Source organism: Scyliorhinus torazame, unplaced genomic scaffold, assembly GCF_047496885.1.
Source record: "Scyliorhinus torazame isolate Kashiwa2021f unplaced genomic scaffold, sScyTor2.1 scaffold_1812, whole genome shotgun sequence".
NCBI lineage: Eukaryota > Metazoa > Chordata > Chondrichthyes > Carcharhiniformes > Scyliorhinidae > Scyliorhinus > Scyliorhinus torazame.
The window spans coordinates 7,501-27,634 of NW_027309539.1; the positions used below are offsets into that span (position 1 = coordinate 7,501).

Below are 20,134 nucleotides of genomic sequence, written 5' to 3' on the forward strand. Positions count from 1 at the left end.
CACACTCACACACACTCTCTCACACTCAGACACCCCTCCCACATCCCATACCCGGCCATGGAGCGCCCGCTGCCCGACCAGGTGAAGTTGGCCAGGTGTCCCTTGGCAGGAGTGTGGGCGGTGGGATCGGGGGGGGGGGGGGCATTCGGCACATCTTAAATGACCGCCTGGCCCAGCCGACCCCCGCTTCGGGTCAATCCCCATTCGTTGTCGGGAGCCCTCTGCGCGCGGGCAGCTGCTGTGACTTCTCTTTCCTAATGATTCTGCCCCTCGTGTGTCCTGCAGATAATGACGAATAACCCCTTGTTCGCTGGCAACACGCAGCTGCAGGATCAGCTGCGACTCCAGATGCCCATGTTCTTACAGCAGGTAACACTCACTCTCACCCAGCACTGCCTCCTTCGTTCACATCCTCTTTGACCCCGGGAGGAGCCGCCTTCAGCAGCCTACTCACAACTTACTGTGAGGGCCCCGCATCAAGGGGTTTGGGCGCTGACCCTGTGCTGTACCTGTCCTGGGAATGTTTGATGGGGACAGTGTAGAGGGAGCTTTACACTCTATCTAACCCCGTGCTGTACCTGTCCTGGGAATGTTTGATGGGGACAGTGTAGAGGGAGCTTTACTCTGTATCTAACCCCGTGCTGTACCTGTCCTGGGAGTGTTTGATGGGGACAGTGTAGAGGGAGCTTTACTCTGTATCTAACCCCGTGCTGTACCTGTCCTGGGACTGTTTGATGGGGACAGTGTAGAGGGAGCTTTACTCTGTATCTAACCCCATGCTGTACCTGTCCTGGGAGTGTTTGATGGGGACAGTGTAGAGGGAGCTTTACTCTGTATCTAACCCCATGCTGTACCTGTCCTGGGAGTGTTTGATGGGGACAGTGTAGAGGGAGCTTTACTCTGTATCTAACCCCGTGTTGTACCTGTCCTGGGAGTGTTAGATGGGGACTGTGTAGGGGGAGCTTTACTCTGTATCTAACCCCATGCTGTACCTGTCCTGGGAGTGTTAGATGGGGACCGTGTAGGGGGAGCTTTACTCTGTATCTAACCCCATGCTGTACCTGTCCTGGGAGTGTTTGATGGGGACAGTGTAGAGGGAGCTTTACTCTGTATCTAACCCCGTGCTGTACCTGTCCTGGGAGTGCTTGAGGGGGACAGTGTAGACGGAGCTTTACTCTGTATCTAACCCCATGCTGTACCTGTCCTGGGAGTGTTAGATGGGGACCGTGTAGGGGGAGCTTTACTCTGTATCTAACCCCATGCTGTACCTGTCCTGGGAGTGTTTGATGGGGACAGTGTAGAGGGAGCTTTACTCTGTATCTACCCCCGTGATGTACCTGTCCTGGGAGTGTTTGATGGGGACAGTGTAGAGTGAGCTTTACTCTGTATCTAACCCCGTGCTGTCCCTGTCCTGGGAGTGTTTGATGGGGACAGTGTAGAGGGAGCTTTACTCTGTATCTAACCCCGTGCTGTACCTGCCCTGGGAGTGTTTGATGGGGACAGTGTAGGGGGAGCTTTACTCTGTATCTAACCCCGTGCTGTACCTGTCCTGGGAGTGCTTGAGGGGGACAGTGTAGACGGAACTTTCTCTGTATCTAACCCCATGCTGTACCTGTCCTGGGAGTGTTAGATGGGGACTGTGTAGGGGGAGCTTTACTCTGTATCTAACCCCATGCTGTACCTGTCCTGGGAGTGTTTGATGGGGACAGTGTAGAGGGAGCTTTACTCTGTATCTAACCCCGTGCTGTCCCTGTCCTGGGAGTGTTTGATGGGGACAGTGTAGAGGGAGCTTTACTCTGTATCTAACCCCGTGCTGTACCTGCCCTGGGAGTGTTTGATGGGGACAGTGTAGGGGGAGCTTTACTCTGTATCTAACCCCGTGCTGTACCTGTCCTGGGAGTGCTTGAGGGGGACAGTGTAGACGGAGCTTTACTCTGTATCTAACCCCATGCTGTACCTGTCCTGGGAGTGTTAGATGGGGACTGTGTAGGGGGAGCTTTACTCTGTATCTAACCCCATGCTGTACCTGTCCTGGGAGTGTTTGATGGGGACAGTGTAGAGGGAGCTTTACTCTGTATCTACCCCCGTGATGTACCTGTCCTGGGAGTGTTTGATGGGGACAGTGTAGACGGAGCTTTACTCTGTATCTAACCCCGTGCTGTACCTGTCCTGGGAGTGTTTGATGGGGACAGTGTAGAGGGAGCTTTACTCTGTATCTAACCCCGTGCTGTACCTGTCCTGGGAGTGTTTGATGGGGACAGTGTAGAGGGAGCTTTACTCTGTATCGAACCCCATGTTGTACCTGTCCTGGGAGTGTTTGATAGGGACAGTGTAGAGGGAGTTTTACTCTGTATCTAACCCCGTGCTGTACCTGTCCTGGGAGTGTTTGATGGGGACAGTATAGTGGGAGCTTTACTCTGTATCTAACCCCTCGCTGTACCTGTCCTGGGAGTGTTTGATGGGGACAGTGTAGAGGGAGCTTTGCTCTGTATCTAACCCCGTGCTGTACCTGTCCTGGGAGTGTTTGATGGGGACAGTGTAGAGGAAGCTTTACTCTGTATCTAACGCCGTGCTGTACCTGTCCTGGGAGTGTTTGATGGGGACAGTGTAGAGGGAGCTTTACTCTGTATCTCACCCCGTGCTGCCCCTGTCCTTGACCTAATATAAATAATGTGATAACAGGGCAAACAGCCGCGAAATTAGTGAAAGTTAACAAGGATTTATGAAAAGGATATCATATTTGACAAACCTACAGGGGTTTTTTGAGAATCTGAGCAATAAAATAGATATGGGAGAACCAGTGGATATGGTGTATTTAGATTTTCAGAAAGCTTTTGAGTAAGTGCCAGGTGTGTGCACAAGTAAAACACATGGGACTTGGGGTAGTGTATTGACATGGATCAAGAATTGTTTGCAGATAGGAAACAGAGAGCAGGAATAAACGGGTCTTTTTTCAAGTGACTAGTGGATCCAAACGAGATCAATGCTTGGGCCCAGCTATCCACAACACACGTCAATGATTTAGATGAGGGAACCAAATGCGATGCTTTGTCCCCCTCCAGATGCAGAATCCCGATGTGCTGTCCGTCATGGCCAACCCCAGGGCGATGCAGGCCTTACTCCAGATCCAGCAGGGGCTGCAGACTCTACAGAACGAAGCTCCCGGACTCGTGCTAGGGTAAGGGCACTGTGCAGAGAGTCGCGGGCACCAGCAATCCAGAATCTGATACCAGGCACGTGGCCTCATGCTGTCTGCCTTCACTCAGGGCGCTGCCTGCCTACCCCAGCATCGGCTTTGTGGAATCCCTTCCCACTCGGCGTATTAGCTACAAAAGACTTACCCCTCGCTGTGAGTGGTGAGGGACGTTCCCCTCGCTGTGAGAGACGTTCCCCTCGCTGTGAGGGACGCTCCCCTCGCTGTGAGGGACGTTCCCCTCGCTGTGAGGGACGTTCCCCTCGCTGTGAGGGACGTTCCCCTCGCTGTGAGGGACGTTCCCCTCGCTGTGAGGGACGTTCCCCTCGCTGTGAGGGACGCTCCCCTCGCTGTGAGGGACGTTCCCCTCGCTGTGAGGGACGTTCCCCTCGCTGTGAGAGACGTTCCCCTCGCTGTGAGGGACGTTCCCCTCGCTGTGAGGGACGTTCCCCTCGCTGTGAGGGACGTTCCCCTCGCTGTGAGAGACGTTCCCCTCGCTGTGAGAGACGTTCCCCTCGCTGTGAGGGACGTTCCCCTCGCTGTGAGGGACGTTCCCCTCGCTGTGAGGGACGTTCCCCTCGCTGTGAGAGACGTTCCCCTCGCTGTGAGGGACGTTCCCCTCGCTGTGAGGGACGTTCCCCTCGCTGTGAGGGACGTTCCCCTCGCGGTGAGGGGCGTTCCCCTCGCTGTGAGGGACGTTCCCCTCGCTGTGAGAGACGTTCACCTCGCTGTGAGAGACGTTCCCCTCGCTGTGAGGGACGTTCCCCTCGCTGTGAGGGACGTTCCCCTCGCTGTGAGAGACGTTCCCCTCGCTGTGAGAGACGTTCCCCTCGCTGTGAGAGACGTTCCCCTCGCTGTGAGAGACGTTCCCCTCGCTGTGAGGGACGTTCCCCTCGCTGTGAGAGACGTTCCCCTCGCTGTGAGGGGCTTCCCCCTCGCTGTGAGAGACGTTCCCCTCGCTGTGAGAGACGCTCCCCTCGCTGTGAGGGACGTTCCCCTCGCTGTGAGGGACGTTCCCCTCGCTGTGAGAGACGTTCCCCTCGCTGTGAGGGACGCTCCCCTCGCTGTGAGAGACGTTCCCCTCGCTGTGAGGGGCTTCCCCCTCGCTGTGAGGGACGTTCCCCTCGCTGTGAGGGACGTTCCCCTCGCTGTGAGGGACGTTCCCCTCGCTGTGAGAGACGTTCCCCTCGCTGTGAGAGACGTTCCCCTCGCTGTGAGGGACGTTCCCCTCGCTGTGAGGGACGTTCCCCTCGCTGTGAGGGACGTTCCCCTCGCTGTGAGGGACGCTCCCCTCGCTGTGAGGGACGTTCCCCTCGCTGTGAGGGACGTTCCCCTCGCTGTGAGGGACGTTCCCCTCGCTGTGAGGGACGTTCCCCTCGCTGTGAGGGACGCTCCCCTCGCTGTGAGGGACGCTCCCCTCGCTGTGAGGGACGTTCCCCTCGCTGTGAGGGACGTTCCCCTCGCTGTGAGAGACGTTCCCCTCGCTGTGAGGGACGTTCCCCTCGCTGTGAGGGACGTTCCCCTCGCTGTGAGGGACGTTCCCCTCGCTGTGAGGGACGTTCCCCTCGCTGTGAGAGACGTTCCTCTCGCTGTGAGAGACGTTCCCCTCGCTGTGAGAGACGTTCCCCTCGCTGTGAGGGACAAACAAACAACAAAGAACAAAGAAATGTACAGCACAGGAACAGGCCCTTCGGCCCTCCAAGCCCGTGCCGACCATACTGCCCGACTAAACTACAATCTTCTACACTTCCTGGGTCCGTATCCTTCTATTCCCATCCTATTCATATATTTGTCAAGATGCCCCTTAAATGTCCCTATCGTCCCTGCCTCCACTACCTCCTCCGGTAGTGAGTTCCAGGCACCCACTACCCTCTGCGTAAAAAACTTGCCTCGTACATCTACTCTAAACTTTGCCCCTCTCACCTTAAACCTATGCCCCCTAGTAATTGACCCCTCTACCCTGGGGAAAAGCCTCTGACTATCCACTCTGTCTATGCCCCTCATAATTTTGTATACCTCTATCAGGTCGCCCCTCAACCTCCTTCGTTCCAGTGAGAACAAACCGAGTTTATTCAATCGCTCCTCATAGCTTATGCCCTCCATACCAGGCAACATTCTGGTAAATCTCTTCTGCACCCTCTCTAAAGCCTCCACATCCTTCTGGTAGTGTGGCGACCAGAATTGAACACTATACTCCAAGTGTGGCCTAACTAAGGTTCTATACAGCTGCAACATGACTTGCCAATTCTTATACTCAATGCCCCGGCCAATGAAGGCAAGCATGCCGTATGCCTTCTTGACTACCTTCTCCACCTGTGTAGCCCCTTTCAGTGATCTGTGGACCTGTACTCCGAGATCTCTTTGACTTTCAATACTCTTGAGGGTTCTACCATTCACTGTATATTCCCTACCTGCATTAGCCCTTCCAAAATGCATTACCTCACATTTGTCCAGGTTAAACTCCATCTGCCATCTCTCCGCCCTCGCTGTGAGGGACGTTCCCCTCGCTGTGAGAGACGTTCCTCTCGCTGTGAGAGACGTTCCCCTCGCTGTGAGGGACGTTCCCCTCGCTGTGAGGGACGTTCCCCTCGCTGTGAGAGACGTTCCCCTCGCTGTGAGAGACGTTCCCCTCGCTGTGAGAGACGTTCCCCTCGCTGTGAGGGACGTTCCCCTCGCTGTGAGGGACGTTCCCCTCGCTGTGAGGGACGTTCCCCTCGCTGTGAGGGACGTTCCCCTCGCTGTGAGAGACGTTCCCATCGCTGTGAGGGACGTTCCCCTCGCTGTGAGAGACGTTCCCCTCGCTGTGAGGGACGTTCCCCTCGCTGTGAGGGACGTTCCCCTCGCTGTGAGAGACGCTCCCCTCGCTGTGAGGGACGTTCCCCTCGCTCTGAGGGACGTTCCCCTCGCTGTGAGAGACGCTCCCCTCGCTGTGAGAGACGCTCCCCTCGCTGTGAGGGACGTTCCCCTCGCTGTGAGAGACGTTCCCCTCGCTGTGAGAGACGCTCCCCTCGCTGTGAGAGACGCTCCCCTCGCTGTGAGGGACGTTCCCCTCGCTGTGAGAGACGTTCCCCTCGCTGTGAGAGACGTTCCCCTCGCTGTGAGAGACGTTCCCCTCGCTGTGAGGGACGTTCCCCTCGCTGTGAGGGACGCTCCCCTCGCTGTGAGGGACGCTCCCCTCGCTGTGAGGGACGTTCCCCTCGCTGTGAGGGACGTTCCCCTCGCTGTGAGAGACGTTCCCCTCGCTGTGAGGGACGTTCCCCTCGCTGTGAGGGACGCTCCCCTCGCTGTGAGGGACGTTCCCCTCGCTGTGAGGGGCGTTCCCCTCGCTGTGAGGGACGTTCCCCTCGCTGTGAGGGACGCTCCCCTCGCTGTGAGAGACGTTCCCCTCGCTGTGAGGGACGTTCCCCTCGCTGTGAGAGACGTTCCCCTCCCTGTGAGGGACGCTCCCCTCGCTGTGAGGGACGTTCCCCTCGCTGTGAGAGACGTTCCCCTCCCTGTGAGGGACGTTCCCCTCGCTGTGAGGGACGTTCCCCTCGCTGTGAGGGACGTTCCCCTCGCTGTGAGGGACGTTCCCCTCGCTGTGAGGGACGTTCCCCTCGCTGTGAGGGACGTTCCCCTCGCTGTGAGAGACGTTCCCCTCGCTGTGAGGGACGTTCCCCTCGCTGTGAGAGACGTTCCCCTCGCTGTGAGGGACGTTCCCCTCGCTGTGAGGGACGTTCCCCTCGCTGTGAGGGACGTTCCCCTCGCTGTGAGAGACGTTCCCCTCGCTGTGAGGGACGTTCCCCTCGCTGTGAGAGACGTTCCCCTCGCTGTGAGGGACGTTCCCCTCGCTGTGAGAGGCGTTCCCCTCGCTGTGAGGGGCGTTCCCCTCGCTGTGAGGGACGTTCCCCTCGCTGTGAGGGACGTTCCCCTCGCTGTGAGGGACGTTCCCCTCGCTGTGAGGGACGTTCCCCTCGCTGTGAGGGACGTTCCCCTCGCTGTGAGGGACGTTCCCCTCGCTGTGAGGGACGTTCCCCTCGCTGTGAGAGACGTTCCCCTCGCTGTGAGAGACGTTCCCCTCGCTGTGAGGGACGTTCCCCTCGCTGTGAGAGACGTTCCCCTCGCTGTGAGAGACGTTCCCCTCGCTGTGAGAGACGTTCCCCTCGCTGTGAGAGACGTTCCCCTCGCTGTGAGGGACGTTCCCCTCGCTGTGAGGGACGTTCCCCTCGCTGTGAGGGACGTTCCCCTCGCTGTGAGAGACGTTCCCCTCGCTGTGAGGGACTTTCCCCTCGCTGTGAGGGACTTTCCCCTCGCTGTGAGGTACGTTCCCCTCGCTGTGAGGGACGCTCCCCTCGCTGTGAGAGACGTTCCCCTCGCTGTGAGAGACGCTCCCCTCGCTGTGAGGGACGTTCCCCTCGCTGTGAGGGACGTTCCCCTCGCTGTGAGAGACGTTCCCCTCGCTGTGAGGGACGTTCCCCTCGCTGTGAGAGACGTTCCCCTCGCTGTGAGGGACGTTCCCCTCGCTGTGAGGGACGTTCCCCTCGCTGTGAGAGACGCTCCCCTCGCTGTGAGAGACGTTCCCCTCGCTGTGAGGGACGTTCCCCTCGCTGTGAGGGACGTTCCCCTCGCTGTGAGGGACGTTCCCCTCGCTGTGAGAGACGTTCCCCTCGCTGTGAGGGACGTTCCCCTCGCTGTGAGGGACGTTCCCCTCGCTGTGAGGGACGCTCCCCTCGCTGTGAGGGACGTTCCCCTCGCTGTGAGAGACGTTCCCCTCGCTGTGAGGGACGCTCCCCTCGCTGTGAGGGACGTTCCCCTCGCTGTGAGAGACGCTCCCCTCGCTGTGAGAGACGTTCCCCTCGCTGTGAGGGACGCTCCCCTCGCTGTGAGGGACGTTCCCCTCGCTGTGAGGGACGTTCCCCTCGCTGTGAGGGACGCTCCCCTCGCTGTGAGGGACGTTCCCCTCGCTGTGAGGGACGTTCCCCTCGCTGTGAGAGACGTTCCCCTCGCTGTGAGGGACGCTCCCCTCGCTGTGAGGGACGTTCCCCTCGCTGTGAGGGACGTTCCCCTCGCTGTGAGAGACGCTCCCCTCGCTGTGAGAGACGTTCCCCTCGCTGTGAGGGACGCTCCCCTCGCTGTGAGGGACGTTCCCCTCGCTGTGAGGGACGTTCCCCTCGCTGTGAGGGACGCTCCCCTCGCTGTGAGGGACGTTCCCCTCGCTGTGAGGGACGTTCCCCTCGCTGTGAGGGACGCTCCCCTCGCTGTGAGAGACGTTCCCCTCGCTGTGAGAGACGCTCCCCTCGCTGTGAGGGACGTTCCCCTCGCTGTGAGGGACGTTCCCCTCGCTGTGAGAGACGTTCCCCTCGCTGTGAGGGACGTTCCCCTCGCTGTGAGAGACGTTCCCCTCGCTGTGAGGGACGTTCCCCTCGCTGTGAGGGACGTTCCCCTCGCTGTGAGAGACGCTCCCCTCGCTGTGAGAGACGCTCCCCTCGCTGTGAGGGACGCTCCCCTCGCTGTGAGGGACGTTCCCCTCGCTGTGAGGGACGTTCCCCTCGCTGTGAGAGACGTTCCCCTCGCTGTGAGGGACGCTCCCCTCGCTGTGAGGGACGTTCCCCTCGCTGTGAGAGACGCTCCCCTCGCTGTGAGAGACGTTCCCCTCGCTGTGAGGGACGCTCCCCTCGCTGTGAGGGACGTTCCCCTCGCTGTGAGGGACGTTCCCCTCGCTGTGAGGGACGCTCCCCTCGCTGTGAGGGACGTTCCCCTCGCTGTGAGGGACGTTCCCCTCGCTGTGAGAGACGTTCCCCTCGCTGTGAGGGACGTTCCCCTCGCTGTGAGAGACGTTCCCCTCGCTGTGAGGGACGTTCCCCTCGCTGTGAGAGACGCTCCCCTCGCTGTGAGAGACGTTCCCCTCGCTGTGAGGGACGCTCCCCTCGCTGTGAGGGACGTTCCCCTCGCTGTGAGGGACGTTCCCCTCGCTGTGAGGGACGCTCCCCTCGCTGTGAGGGACGTTCCCCTCGCTGTGAGGGACGTTCCCCTCGCTGTGAGGGACGTTCCCCTCGCTGTGAGGGACGTTCCCCTCGCTGTGAGAGACGTTCCCCTCGCTGTGAGGGACGTTCCCCTCGCTGTGAGGGACGTTCCCCTCGCTGTGAGGGACGTTCCCCTCGCTGTGAGAGACGTTCCCCTCGCTGTGAGGGACGTTCCCCTCGCTGTGAGAGACGTTCCCCTCGCTGTGAGGGACGTTCCCCTCGCTGTGAGGGACGTTCCCCTCGCTGTGAGGGACGTTCCCCTCGCTGTGAGAGACGTTCCCCTCGCTGTGAGGGACGTTCCCCTCGCTGTGAGAGACGTTCCCCTCGCTGTGAGGGACGTTCCCCTCGCTGTGAGAGACGTTCCCCTCGCTGTGAGAGACGTTCCCCTCGCTGTGAGGGACGTTCCCATCGCTGTGAGAGACGTTCCCCTCGCTGTGAGGGACGTTCCCCTCGCTGTGAGGGACGTTCCCCTCGCTGTGAGGGACGTTCCCCTCGCTGTGAGAGACGTTCCCCTCGCTGTGAGGGACGTTCCCCTCGCTGTGAGAGACGTTCCCCTCGCTGTGAGGGACGTTCCCCTCGCTGTGAGGGACGTTCCCCTCGCTGTGAGAGACGTTCCCCTCGCTGTGAGGGACGTTCCCCTCGCTGTGAGGGACGTTCCCCTCGTTGTGAGGGACGTTCCCCTCGCTGTGAGGGACGTTCCCCTCGCTGTGAGGGACGTTCCCCTCGCTGTGAGAGACGTTCCCCTCGCTGTGAGAGACGTTCCCCTCGCTGTGAGAGACGTTCCCCTCGCTGTGAGGGACGTTCCCCTCGCTGTGAGGGACGTTCCCCTCGCTGTGAGGGACGTTCCCCTCGCTGTGAGGGACGTTCCCCTCGCTGTGAGAGACGTTCCCCTCGCTGTGAGGGATGAGAGACGTTCCCCTCGCTGTGAGGGATGTAGGACGTCTCCCTCGCTGTGAGGGATGTAGGACGTCTCCCTCGCTGTGAGGGATGTAGGACGTCTCCCTCGCTGTGAGGGATGTGGGACGTCTCCCTCGCTGTGAGGGATGAGGGACGTTCCCCTCGCTGTGAGGGATGAGAGACGTTCCCCTCGCTGTGAGGGATGTAGGACGTCTCCCTCGCTGTGAGGGATGAGAGACGTTCCCCTCGCTGTGAGGGATGTAGGACGTCTCCCTCGCTGTGAGGGATGTAGGACGTCTCCCTCGCTGTGAGGGATGAGAGACGTTCCCCTCGCTGTGAGGGATGAGGGACGTTCCCCTCGCTGTGAGGGATGTAGGACGTCTCCCTCGCTGTGAGGGATGAGGGACGTTCCCCTCGCTGTGAGGGATGTAGGACGTCTCCCTCGCTGTGAGGGATGTAGGACGTCTCCCTCGCTGTGAGGGATGAGGGACGTCCCCCTCGCTGTGAGGGATGAGGGACGTCCCCCTCGCTGTGAGGGATGTAGGACGTCTCCCTCGCTGTGAGGGATGAGGGACGTTCCCCTCGCTGTGAGGGATGTTCCCCTCGCTGTGAGGGATGTAGGACGTCTCCCTCGCTGTGAGGGATGAGGGACGTTCCCCTCGCTGTGAGGGATGTAGGACGTCTCCCTCGCTGTGAGGGATGTAGGACGTCTCCCTCGCTGTGAGGGATGAGGGACGTTCCCCTCGCTGTGAGGGATGTTCCCCTCGCTGTGAGGGATGTAGGACGTCTCCCTCGCTGTGAGGGATGAGAGACGTTCCCCTCGCTGTGAGGGATGTAGGACGTCTCCCTCGCTGTGAGGGATGAGAGACGTTCCCCTCGCTGTGAGGGATGTAGGACGTCTCCCTCGCTGTGAGGGATGAGAGACGTTCCCCTCGCTGTGAGGGATGTAGGACGTCTCCCTCGCTGTGAGGGATGAGAGACGTCTCCCTCGCTGTGAGGGATGTGAGACGTCTCCCTCGCTGTGAGGGATGTAGGACGTCTCCCTCGCTGTGAGGGATGAGGGACGTTCCCCTCGCTGTGAGGGATGAGGGACGTTCCCCTCGCTGTGAGGGACGTTCCCCTCGCTGTGAGAGACGTTCCCCTCGCTGTGAGAGACGTTCCCCTCGCTGTGAGAGACGTTCCCCTCGCTGTGAGGGACGTTCCCCTCGCTGTGAGAGACGTTCCCCTCGCTGTGAGAGACGTTCCCCTCGCTGTGAGGGACGTTCCCCTCGCTGTGAGAGACGTTCCCCTCGCTGTGAGAGACGTTCCCCTCGCTGTGAGGGACGTTCCCCTCGCTGTGAGAGACGTTCCCCTCGCTGTGAGGGACGTTCCCCTCGCTGTGAGTGGTGAGGGACGTTCCCCTCGCTGTGAGGGACGCTCCCCTCGCTGTGAGGGACGTTCCCCTCGCTGTGAGGGACGTTCCCCTCGCTGTGAGGGACGTTCCCCTCGCTGTGAGGGACGTTCCCCTCGCTGTGAGGGACGTTCCCCTCGCTGTGAGGGACGTTCCCCTCGCTGTGAGGGACGTTCCCCTCGCTGTGAGGGACGTTCCCCTCGCTGTGAGAGACGTTCCCCTCGCTGTGAGGGACGTTCCCCTCGCTGTGAGAGACGCTCCCCTCGCTGTGAGGGACGTTCCCCTCGCTGTGAGGGACGTTCCCCTCGCTGTGAGGGACGTTCCCCTCGCTGTGAGGGACGCTCCCCTCGCTGTGAGAGACGTTCCCCTCGCTGTGAGAGACGTTCCCCTCGCTGTGAGAGACGTTCCCCTCGCTGTGAGGGACGTTCCCCTCGCTGTGAGGGACGTACCCCTCGCTGTGAGGGACGTTCCCCTCGCTGTGAGAGACGTTCCCCTCGCTGTGAGGGGCGTTCCCCTCGCTGTGAGGGACGTTCCCCTCGCTGTGAGGGACGTTCCCCTCGCTGTGAGGGACGTTCCCCTCGCTGTGAGGGACGTTCCCCTCGCTGTGAGAGACGTTCCCCTCGCTGTGAGGGACGTTCCCCTCGCTGTGAGAGACGCTCCCCTCGCTGTGAGGGACGTTCCCCTCGCTGTGAGGGACGTTCCCCTCGCTGTGAGGGGCGTTCCCCTCGCTGTGAGGGACGTTCCCCTCGCTGTGAGGGACGTTCCCCTCGCTGTGAGGGACGTTCCCCTCGCTGTGAGGGACGTTCCCCTCGCTGTGAGAGACGTTCCCCTCGCTGTGAGGGACGTTCCCCTCGCTGTGAGAGACGCTCCCCTCGCTGTGAGGGACGTTCCCCTCGCTGTGAGGGACGTTCCCCTCGCTGTGAGGGACGTTCCCCTCGCTGTGAGGGACGCTCCCCTCGCTGTGAGAGACGTTCCCCTCGCTGTGAGAGACGTTCCCCTCGCTGTGAGAGACGTTCCCCTCGCTGTGAGGGACGTTCCCCTCGCTGTGAGGGACGTACCCCTCGCTGTGAGGGACGTTCCCCTCGCTGTGAGAGACGTTCCCCTCGCTGTGAGGGGCGTTCCCCTCGCTGTGAGGGACGTTCCCCTCGCTGTGAGGGACGTTCCCCTCGCTGTGAGGGACGTTCCCCTCGCTGTGAGGGACGTTCCCCTCGCTGTGAGGGACGTTCCCCTCGCTGTGAGGGACGTTCCCCTCGCTGTGAGGGACGCTCCCCTCGCTGTGAGAGACGTTCCCCTCGCTGTGAGAGACGCTCCCCTCGCTGTGAGGGACGTTCCCCTCGCTGTGAGGGACGTTCCCCTCGCTGTGAGAGACGTTCCCCTCGCTGTGAGGGACGTTCCCCTCGCTGTGAGAGACGTTCCCCTCGCTGTGAGGGACGTTCCCCTCGCTGTGAGGGACGTTCCCCTCGCTGTGAGAGACGCTCCCCTCGCTGTGAGAGACGCTCCCCTCGCTGTGAGGGACGCTCCCCTCGCTGTGAGGGACGTTCCCCTCGCTGTGAGGGACGTTCCCCTCGCTGTGAGAGACGTTCCCCTCGCTGTGAGGGACGCTCCCCTCGCTGTGAGGGACGTTCCCCTCGCTGTGAGAGACGCTCCCCTCGCTGTGAGAGACGTTCCCCTCGCTGTGAGGGACGCTCCCCTCGCTGTGAGGGACGTTCCCCTCGCTGTGAGGGACGTTCCCCTCGCTGTGAGGGACGCTCCCCTCGCTGTGAGGGACGTTCCCCTCGCTGTGAGGGACGTTCCCCTCGCTGTGAGAGACGTTCCCCTCGCTGTGAGGGACGTTCCCCTCGCTGTGAGAGACGTTCCCCTCGCTGTGAGGGACGTTCCCCTCGCTGTGAGAGACGCTCCCCTCGCTGTGAGAGACGTTCCCCTCGCTGTGAGGGACGCTCCCCTCGCTGTGAGGGACGTTCCCCTCGCTGTGAGGGACGTTCCCCTCGCTGTGAGGGACGCTCCCCTCGCTGTGAGGGACGTTCCCCTCGCTGTGAGGGACGTTCCCCTCGCTGTGAGGGACGTTCCCCTCGCTGTGAGGGACGTTCCCCTCGCTGTGAGAGACGTTCCCCTCGCTGTGAGGGACGTTCCCCTCGCTGTGAGGGACGTTCCCCTCGCTGTGAGGGACGTTCCCCTCGCTGTGAGAGACGTTCCCCTCGCTGTGAGGGACGTTCCCCTCGCTGTGAGAGACGTTCCCCTCGCTGTGAGGGACGTTCCCCTCGCTGTGAGGGACGTTCCCCTCGCTGTGAGGGACGTTCCCCTCGCTGTGAGAGACGTTCCCCTCGCTGTGAGGGACGTTCCCCTCGCTGTGAGAGACGTTCCCCTCGCTGTGAGGGACGTTCCCCTCGCTGTGAGAGACGTTCCCCTCGCTGTGAGAGACGTTCCCCTCGCTGTGAGGGACGTTCCCATCGCTGTGAGAGACGTTCCCCTCGCTGTGAGGGACGTTCCCCTCGCTGTGAGGGACGTTCCCCTCGCTGTGAGGGACGTTCCCCTCGCTGTGAGAGACGTTCCCCTCGCTGTGAGGGACGTTCCCCTCGCTGTGAGAGACGTTCCCCTCGCTGTGAGGGACGTTCCCCTCGCTGTGAGGGACGTTCCCCTCGCTGTGAGAGACGTTCCCCTCGCTGTGAGGGACGTTCCCCTCGCTGTGAGGGACGTTCCCCTCGTTGTGAGGGACGTTCCCCTCGCTGTGAGGGACGTTCCCCTCGCTGTGAGGGACGTTCCCCTCGCTGTGAGAGACGTTCCCCTCGCTGTGAGAGACGTTCCCCTCGCTGTGAGAGACGTTCCCCTCGCTGTGAGGGACGTTCCCCTCGCTGTGAGGGACGTTCCCCTCGCTGTGAGGGACGTTCCCCTCGCTGTGAGGGACGTTCCCCTCGCTGTGAGAGACGTTCCCCTCGCTGTGAGGGATGAGAGACGTTCCCCTCGCTGTGAGGGATGTAGGACGTCTCCCTCGCTGTGAGGGATGTAGGACGTCTCCCTCGCTGTGAGGGATGTAGGACGTCTCCCTCGCTGTGAGGGATGTGGGACGTCTCCCTCGCTGTGAGGGATGAGGGACGTTCCCCTCGCTGTGAGGGATGAGAGACGTTCCCCTCGCTGTGAGGGATGTAGGACGTCTCCCTCGCTGTGAGGGATGAGAGACGTTCCCCTCGCTGTGAGGGATGTAGGACGTCTCCCTCGCTGTGAGGGATGTAGGACGTCTCCCTCGCTGTGAGGGATGAGAGACGTTCCCCTCGCTGTGAGGGATGAGGGACGTTCCCCTCGCTGTGAGGGATGTAGGACGTCTCCCTCGCTGTGAGGGATGAGGGACGTTCCCCTCGCTGTGAGGGATGTAGGACGTCTCCCTCGCTGTGAGGGATGTAGGACGTCTCCCTCGCTGTGAGGGATGAGGGACGTCCCCCTCGCTGTGAGGGATGAGGGACGTCCCCCTCGCTGTGAGGGATGTAGGACGTCTCCCTCGCTGTGAGGGATGAGGGACGTTCCCCTCGCTGTGAGGGATGTTCCCCTCGCTGTGAGGGATGTAGGACGTCTCCCTCGCTGTGAGGGATGAGGGACGTTCCCCTCGCTGTGAGGGATGTAGGACGTCTCCCTCGCTGTGAGGGATGTAGGACGTCTCCCTCGCTGTGAGGGATGAGGGACGTTCCCCTCGCTGTGAGGGATGTTCCCCTCGCTGTGAGGGATGTAGGACGTCTCCCTCGCTGTGAGGGATGAGAGACGTTCCCCTCGCTGTGAGGGATGTAGGACGTCTCCCTCGCTGTGAGGGATGAGAGACGTTCCCCTCGCTGTGAGGGATGTAGGACGTCTCCCTCGCTGTGAGGGATGAGAGACGTTCCCCTCGCTGTGAGGGATGTAGGACGTCTCCCTCGCTGTGAGGGATGAGAGACGTCTCCCTCGCTGTGAGGGATGTGAGACGTCTCCCTCGCTGTGAGGGATGTAGGACGTCTCCCTCGCTGTGAGGGATGAGGGACGTTCCCCTCGCTGTGAGGGATGAGGGACGTTCCCCTCGCTGTGAGGGACGTTCCCCTCGCTGTGAGAGACGTTCCCCTCGCTGTGAGAGACGTTCCCCTCGCTGTGAGAGACGTTCCCCTCGCTGTGAGGGACGTTCCCCTCGCTGTGAGAGACGTTCCCCTCGCTGTGAGAGACGTTCCCCTCGCTGTGAGGGACGTTCCCCTCGCTGTGAGAGACGTTCCCCTCGCTGTGAGAGACGTTCCCCTCGCTGTGAGGGACGTTCCCCTCGCTGTGAGAGACGTTCCCCTCGCTGTGAGGGACGTTCCCCTCGCTGTGAGTGGTGAGGGACGTTCCCCTCGCTGTGAGGGACGCTCCCCTCGCTGTGAGGGACGTTCCCCTCGCTGTGAGGGACGTTCCCCTCGCTGTGAGGGACGTTCCCCTCGCTGTGAGGGACGTTCCCCTCGCTGTGAGGGACGTTCCCCTCGCTGTGAGGGACGTTCCCCTCGCTGTGAGGGACGTTCCCCTCGCTGTGAGGGACGTTCCCCTCGCTGTGAGAGACGTTCCCCTCGCTGTGAGGGACGTTCCCCTCGCTGTGAGAGACGCTCCCCTCGCTGTGAGGGACGTTCCCCTCGCTGTGAGGGACGTTCCCCTCGCTGTGAGGGACGTTCCCCTCGCTGTGAGGGACGCTCCCCTCGCTGTGAGAGACGTTCCCCTCGCTGTGAGAGACGTTCCCCTCGCTGTGAGAGACGTTCCCCTCGCTGTGAGGGACGTTCCCCTCGCTGTGAGGGACGTACCCCTCGCTGTGAGGGACGTTCCCCTCGCTGTGAGAGACGTTCCCCTCGCTGTGAGGGGCGTTCCCCTCGCTGTGAGGGACGTTCCCCTCGCTGTGAGGGACGTTCCCCTCGCTGTGAGGGACGTTCCCCTCGCTGTGAGGGACGTTCCCCTCGCTGTGAGAGACGTTCCCCTCGCTGTGAGGGACGTTCCCCTCGCTGTGAGAGACGCTCCCCTCGCTGTGAGGGACGTTCCCCTCGCTGTGAGGGACGTTCCCCTCGCTGTGAGGGGCGTTCCCCTCGCTGTGAGGGACGTTCCCCTCGCTGTGAGGGACGTTCCCCTCGCTGTGAGGGACGTTCCCCTCGCTGTGAGGGACGTTCCCCTCGCTGTGAGAGACGTTCCCCTCGCTGTGAGGGACGTTCCCCTCGCTGTGAGAGACGCTCCCCTCGCTGTGAGGGACGTTCCCCTCGCTGTGAGGGACGTTCCCCTCGCTGTGAGGGACGTTCCCCTCGCTGTGAGGGACGCTCCCCTCGCTGTGAGAGACGTTCCCCTCGCTGTGAGAGACGTTCCCCTCGCTGTGAGAGACGTTCCCCTCGCTGTGAGGGACGTTCCCCTCGCTGTGAGGGACGTACCCCTCGCTGTGAGGGACGTTCCCCTCGCTGTGAGAGACGTTCCCCTCGCTGTGAGGGGCGTTCCCCTCGCTGTGAGGGACGTTCCCCTCGCTGTGAGGGACGTTCCCCTCGCTGTGAGGGACGTTCCCCTCGCTGTGAGGGACGTTCCCCTCGCTGTGAGAGACGTTCCCCTCGCTGTGAGGGACGTTCCCCTCGCTGTGAGGGACGCTCCCCTCGCTGTGAGGGACGCTCCCCTCGCTGTGAGAGACGTTCCCCTCGCTGTGAGCGACGTTCCCCTCGCTGTGAGGGACGTTCCCCTCGCTGTGAGAGACGTTCCCCTCGCTGTGAGAGACGTTCCCCTCGCTGTGAGGGACGTTCCCCTCGCTGTGAGGGACGTTCCCCTCGCTGTGAGGGACGTTCCCCTCGCTGTGAGGGACGTTCCCCTCGCTGTGAGAGACGTTCCCCTCGCTGTGAGAGACGTTCCCCTCGCTGTGAGTGACGTTCCCCTCGCTGTGAGAGACGTCCCCCTCGCTGTGAGGGACGTTCCCCTCGCTGTGAGGGACGTTCCCCTCGCTGTGAGAGACGTTCCCCTCGCTGTGAGGGACGTTCCCCTCGCTGTGAGAGACGTTCCCCTCGCTGTGAGAGACGCTCCCCTCGCTGTGAGGGACGTTCCCCTCGCTGTGAGGGACGTTCCCCTCGCTGTGAGAGACGTTCCCCTCGCTGTGAGGGACGTTCCCCTCGTTGTGAGAGACGTTCCTCTCGCTGTGAGGGACGTTCCCCTCGCTGTGAGGGACGTTCCCCTCGCTGTGAGGGACGTTCCCCTCGCTGTGAGGGACGTTCCCCTCGCTGTGAGGGATGTAGGACGTTCCCCTCGCTGTGAGGGACGTTCCCCTCGCTGTGAGGGACGTTCCCCTCGCTGTGAGGGACGTTCCCCTCGCTGTGAGAGACGTTCCCCTCGCTGTGAGAGACGTTCCCCTCGCTGTGAGGGACGTTCCCCTCGTTGTGAGAGACGTTCCCCTCGCTGTGAGAGACGTTCCCCTCGCTGTGAGGGACGTTCCCCTCGCTGTGAGGGACGTTCCCCTCGCTGTGAGGGATGTTCCCCTCGCTGTGAGGGATGTAGGACGTTCCCCTCGCTGTGAGGGATGAGGGACGTTCCCCTCGCTGTGAGGGATGAGGGACGTTCCCCTCGCTGTGAGAGACGTTCCCCCTCGCTGTGAGGGATGTAGGACGTCTCCCTCGCTGTGAGGGATGTAGGACGTCTCCCTCGCTGTGAGGGATGAGGGACGTTCCCCTCGCTGTGAGGGATGAGGGACGTTCCCCTCGCTGTGAGGGATGTAGGACGTCTCCCTCGCTGTGAGGGATGAGGGACGTTCCCCTCGCTGTGAGGGATGAGGGACGTTCCCCTCGCTGTGAGGGATGTAGGACGTCTCCCTCGCTGACACACTGTTTGTCCAGCCTCTGACCCTCAGATTAACCGTGGTGACCAGTTGTCTTGTGTTTCTCCTCTCCCCCCCCCCCCCCCCCCCCTTTATGTTCAGGTTCAGCCCTGCTGCCGCTGGCTCGGTGGGTGGTCTCGGGCTCGGAGGCCTTGGCAGCGGAACAACGCCTACGCCCACGACAACGGTGCCCACCACAGCGAGCACGGGGAGCGTCGGCTCCGACAGCCAGCGCCGACATCTCCCGGGACTGGCAGCAATGCGCAGCAACAGCTGATGCAGCAGATGTTACAGATGTTAGCTGGAGCTAATACCCAAGTAAGGAACTATTCAGCGTTTGCGTCCTCGGGACCAGAGGCAACTAGAGTTATGGCGGCAATGTATGCAGTACAGATCCCCCCCCCCCCCCACATCGCGGCTCTCCCTCAGTACTGACAGTGCGGCACTCCCTCAGTACTGACCCTCCGACAGTGCGGCGCTCCCTCAGTACTGACCCTCCCACAGTGCGGCACTCCCTCAGTACTGACCCTCTGACAGCGCGGCACTCCCTCAGCACTGACCCTCTGACAGTGCGGCACTCCCTCAGTACTGACCCTCCCACAGTGCGGCACTCCCTCAGTACTGACACTCCCACAGTGCGGCACTCCCTCAGCACTGACCCTCCCACAGTGCGGCACTCCCTCAGTACTGACCCTCCCGCAGTGCGGTGCTCCCTCAGTACTGACCCTCCCGCAGTACGGCTCTCCCTCAGTACTGAACCTCCCTCAGTACTGAACCTCCCACAGTGCGGCGCTCCCTCAGTACTGACCCTCCCACAGTGCGGCTCTCCCTCAGTACTGAACCTCCCGCAGTGCGGTGCTCCCTCAGTACTGACCCTCCCGCAGTGCGGCTCTCCCTCAGTACTGACCCTCCCGCAGTACGGCTCTCCCTCAGTACTGAACCTCCCACAGTACGGCGCTCCCTCAGCACTGACCCTCCGACAGTGCGGCGCTCCCTCAGTACTGACCCTCCGACACTCCCTCAGTACTGACCCTCCCTCAGTACTGACCCTCCGACAGTGCGGCACTCCCTCAGTACTGACCCACCGACAGTGCGGCACTCCCTCAGTACTGACCCTCCGACAGTGCGGCACTCCCTCAGTACTGACCCTCCGACAGTGCGGCACTCCCTCAGTACTGACCCTCCGACAGTGCGGCACTCCCTCAGTACTGACCCACTGACAGTGCGGCGCTCCCTCAGTATTGACCCTCTGACAGTGCAGCACTCCCTCAGTACTGACCCTCCCACAGTGCGGCGCTCCCTCAGTACTGACCCTCCGACAGTGCGGCACTCCCTCAGTACTGACCCTCCGACAGTGCAGCACTCCCTCAGTACTGACCCTCTGACAGTGCGGCACTCCCTCAGTACTGATCCTCCGACAGTGCGGCACTCCCTCAGCACTGACCCTCCGACAGTGCGGCGCTCACTCAGTCCTGACCCTACGACAGTGCGGCGCTCACTCAGTCCCTGACCCTACGACAGTGCGGCGCTCACTCAGTCCTGACCCTACGACAGTGCGGCGCTCCCTCAGTACTGACCCTCCGACAGTGTGGTGCTCCCTCAGCACTGACCCTTCGACAGTGCGGCACTCCCTCAGTACTGACCCTTCGACAGTGCGGCACTCCCTCAGTACTGACCCTCCGACAGTGCGGTGCTCCCTCAGCACTGACCCTTCGACAGTGCGGCACTCCCTCAGTACTGACCCTCCGACAGTGCGGCGCTCCCTCAGTACTGACCCTCCGACAGTGCGGTGCTCCCTCAGCACTGACCCTTCGACAGTGCGGTGCTCCCTCAGTACTGACCCTCCGACAGTG

The 20,134-nt window shown here is 62.0% G+C and overlaps 1 protein-coding gene across 1 annotated transcript in view; it reads left to right on the forward strand.

Moving 5' to 3' along the window:
- Window positions 1–18,595, forward strand: part of LOC140407690 (ubiquilin-1-like) — a 21,141-nt gene extending 2,546 nt beyond the window's left edge. Inside the window, exons 2-4 of the mRNA XM_072495008.1 lie at window positions 286–369; window positions 3,063–3,178; window positions 18,384–18,595. Coding sequence (XP_072351109.1) covers window positions 286–369; window positions 3,063–3,178; window positions 18,384–18,558 — 375 coding nt within the window. The 3' untranslated portion in view covers window positions 18,559–18,595. The remainder of the gene's footprint in view (window positions 1–285; window positions 370–3,062; window positions 3,179–18,383) is intronic.
- Window positions 18,596–20,134: the final 1,539 nt, after the last annotated feature.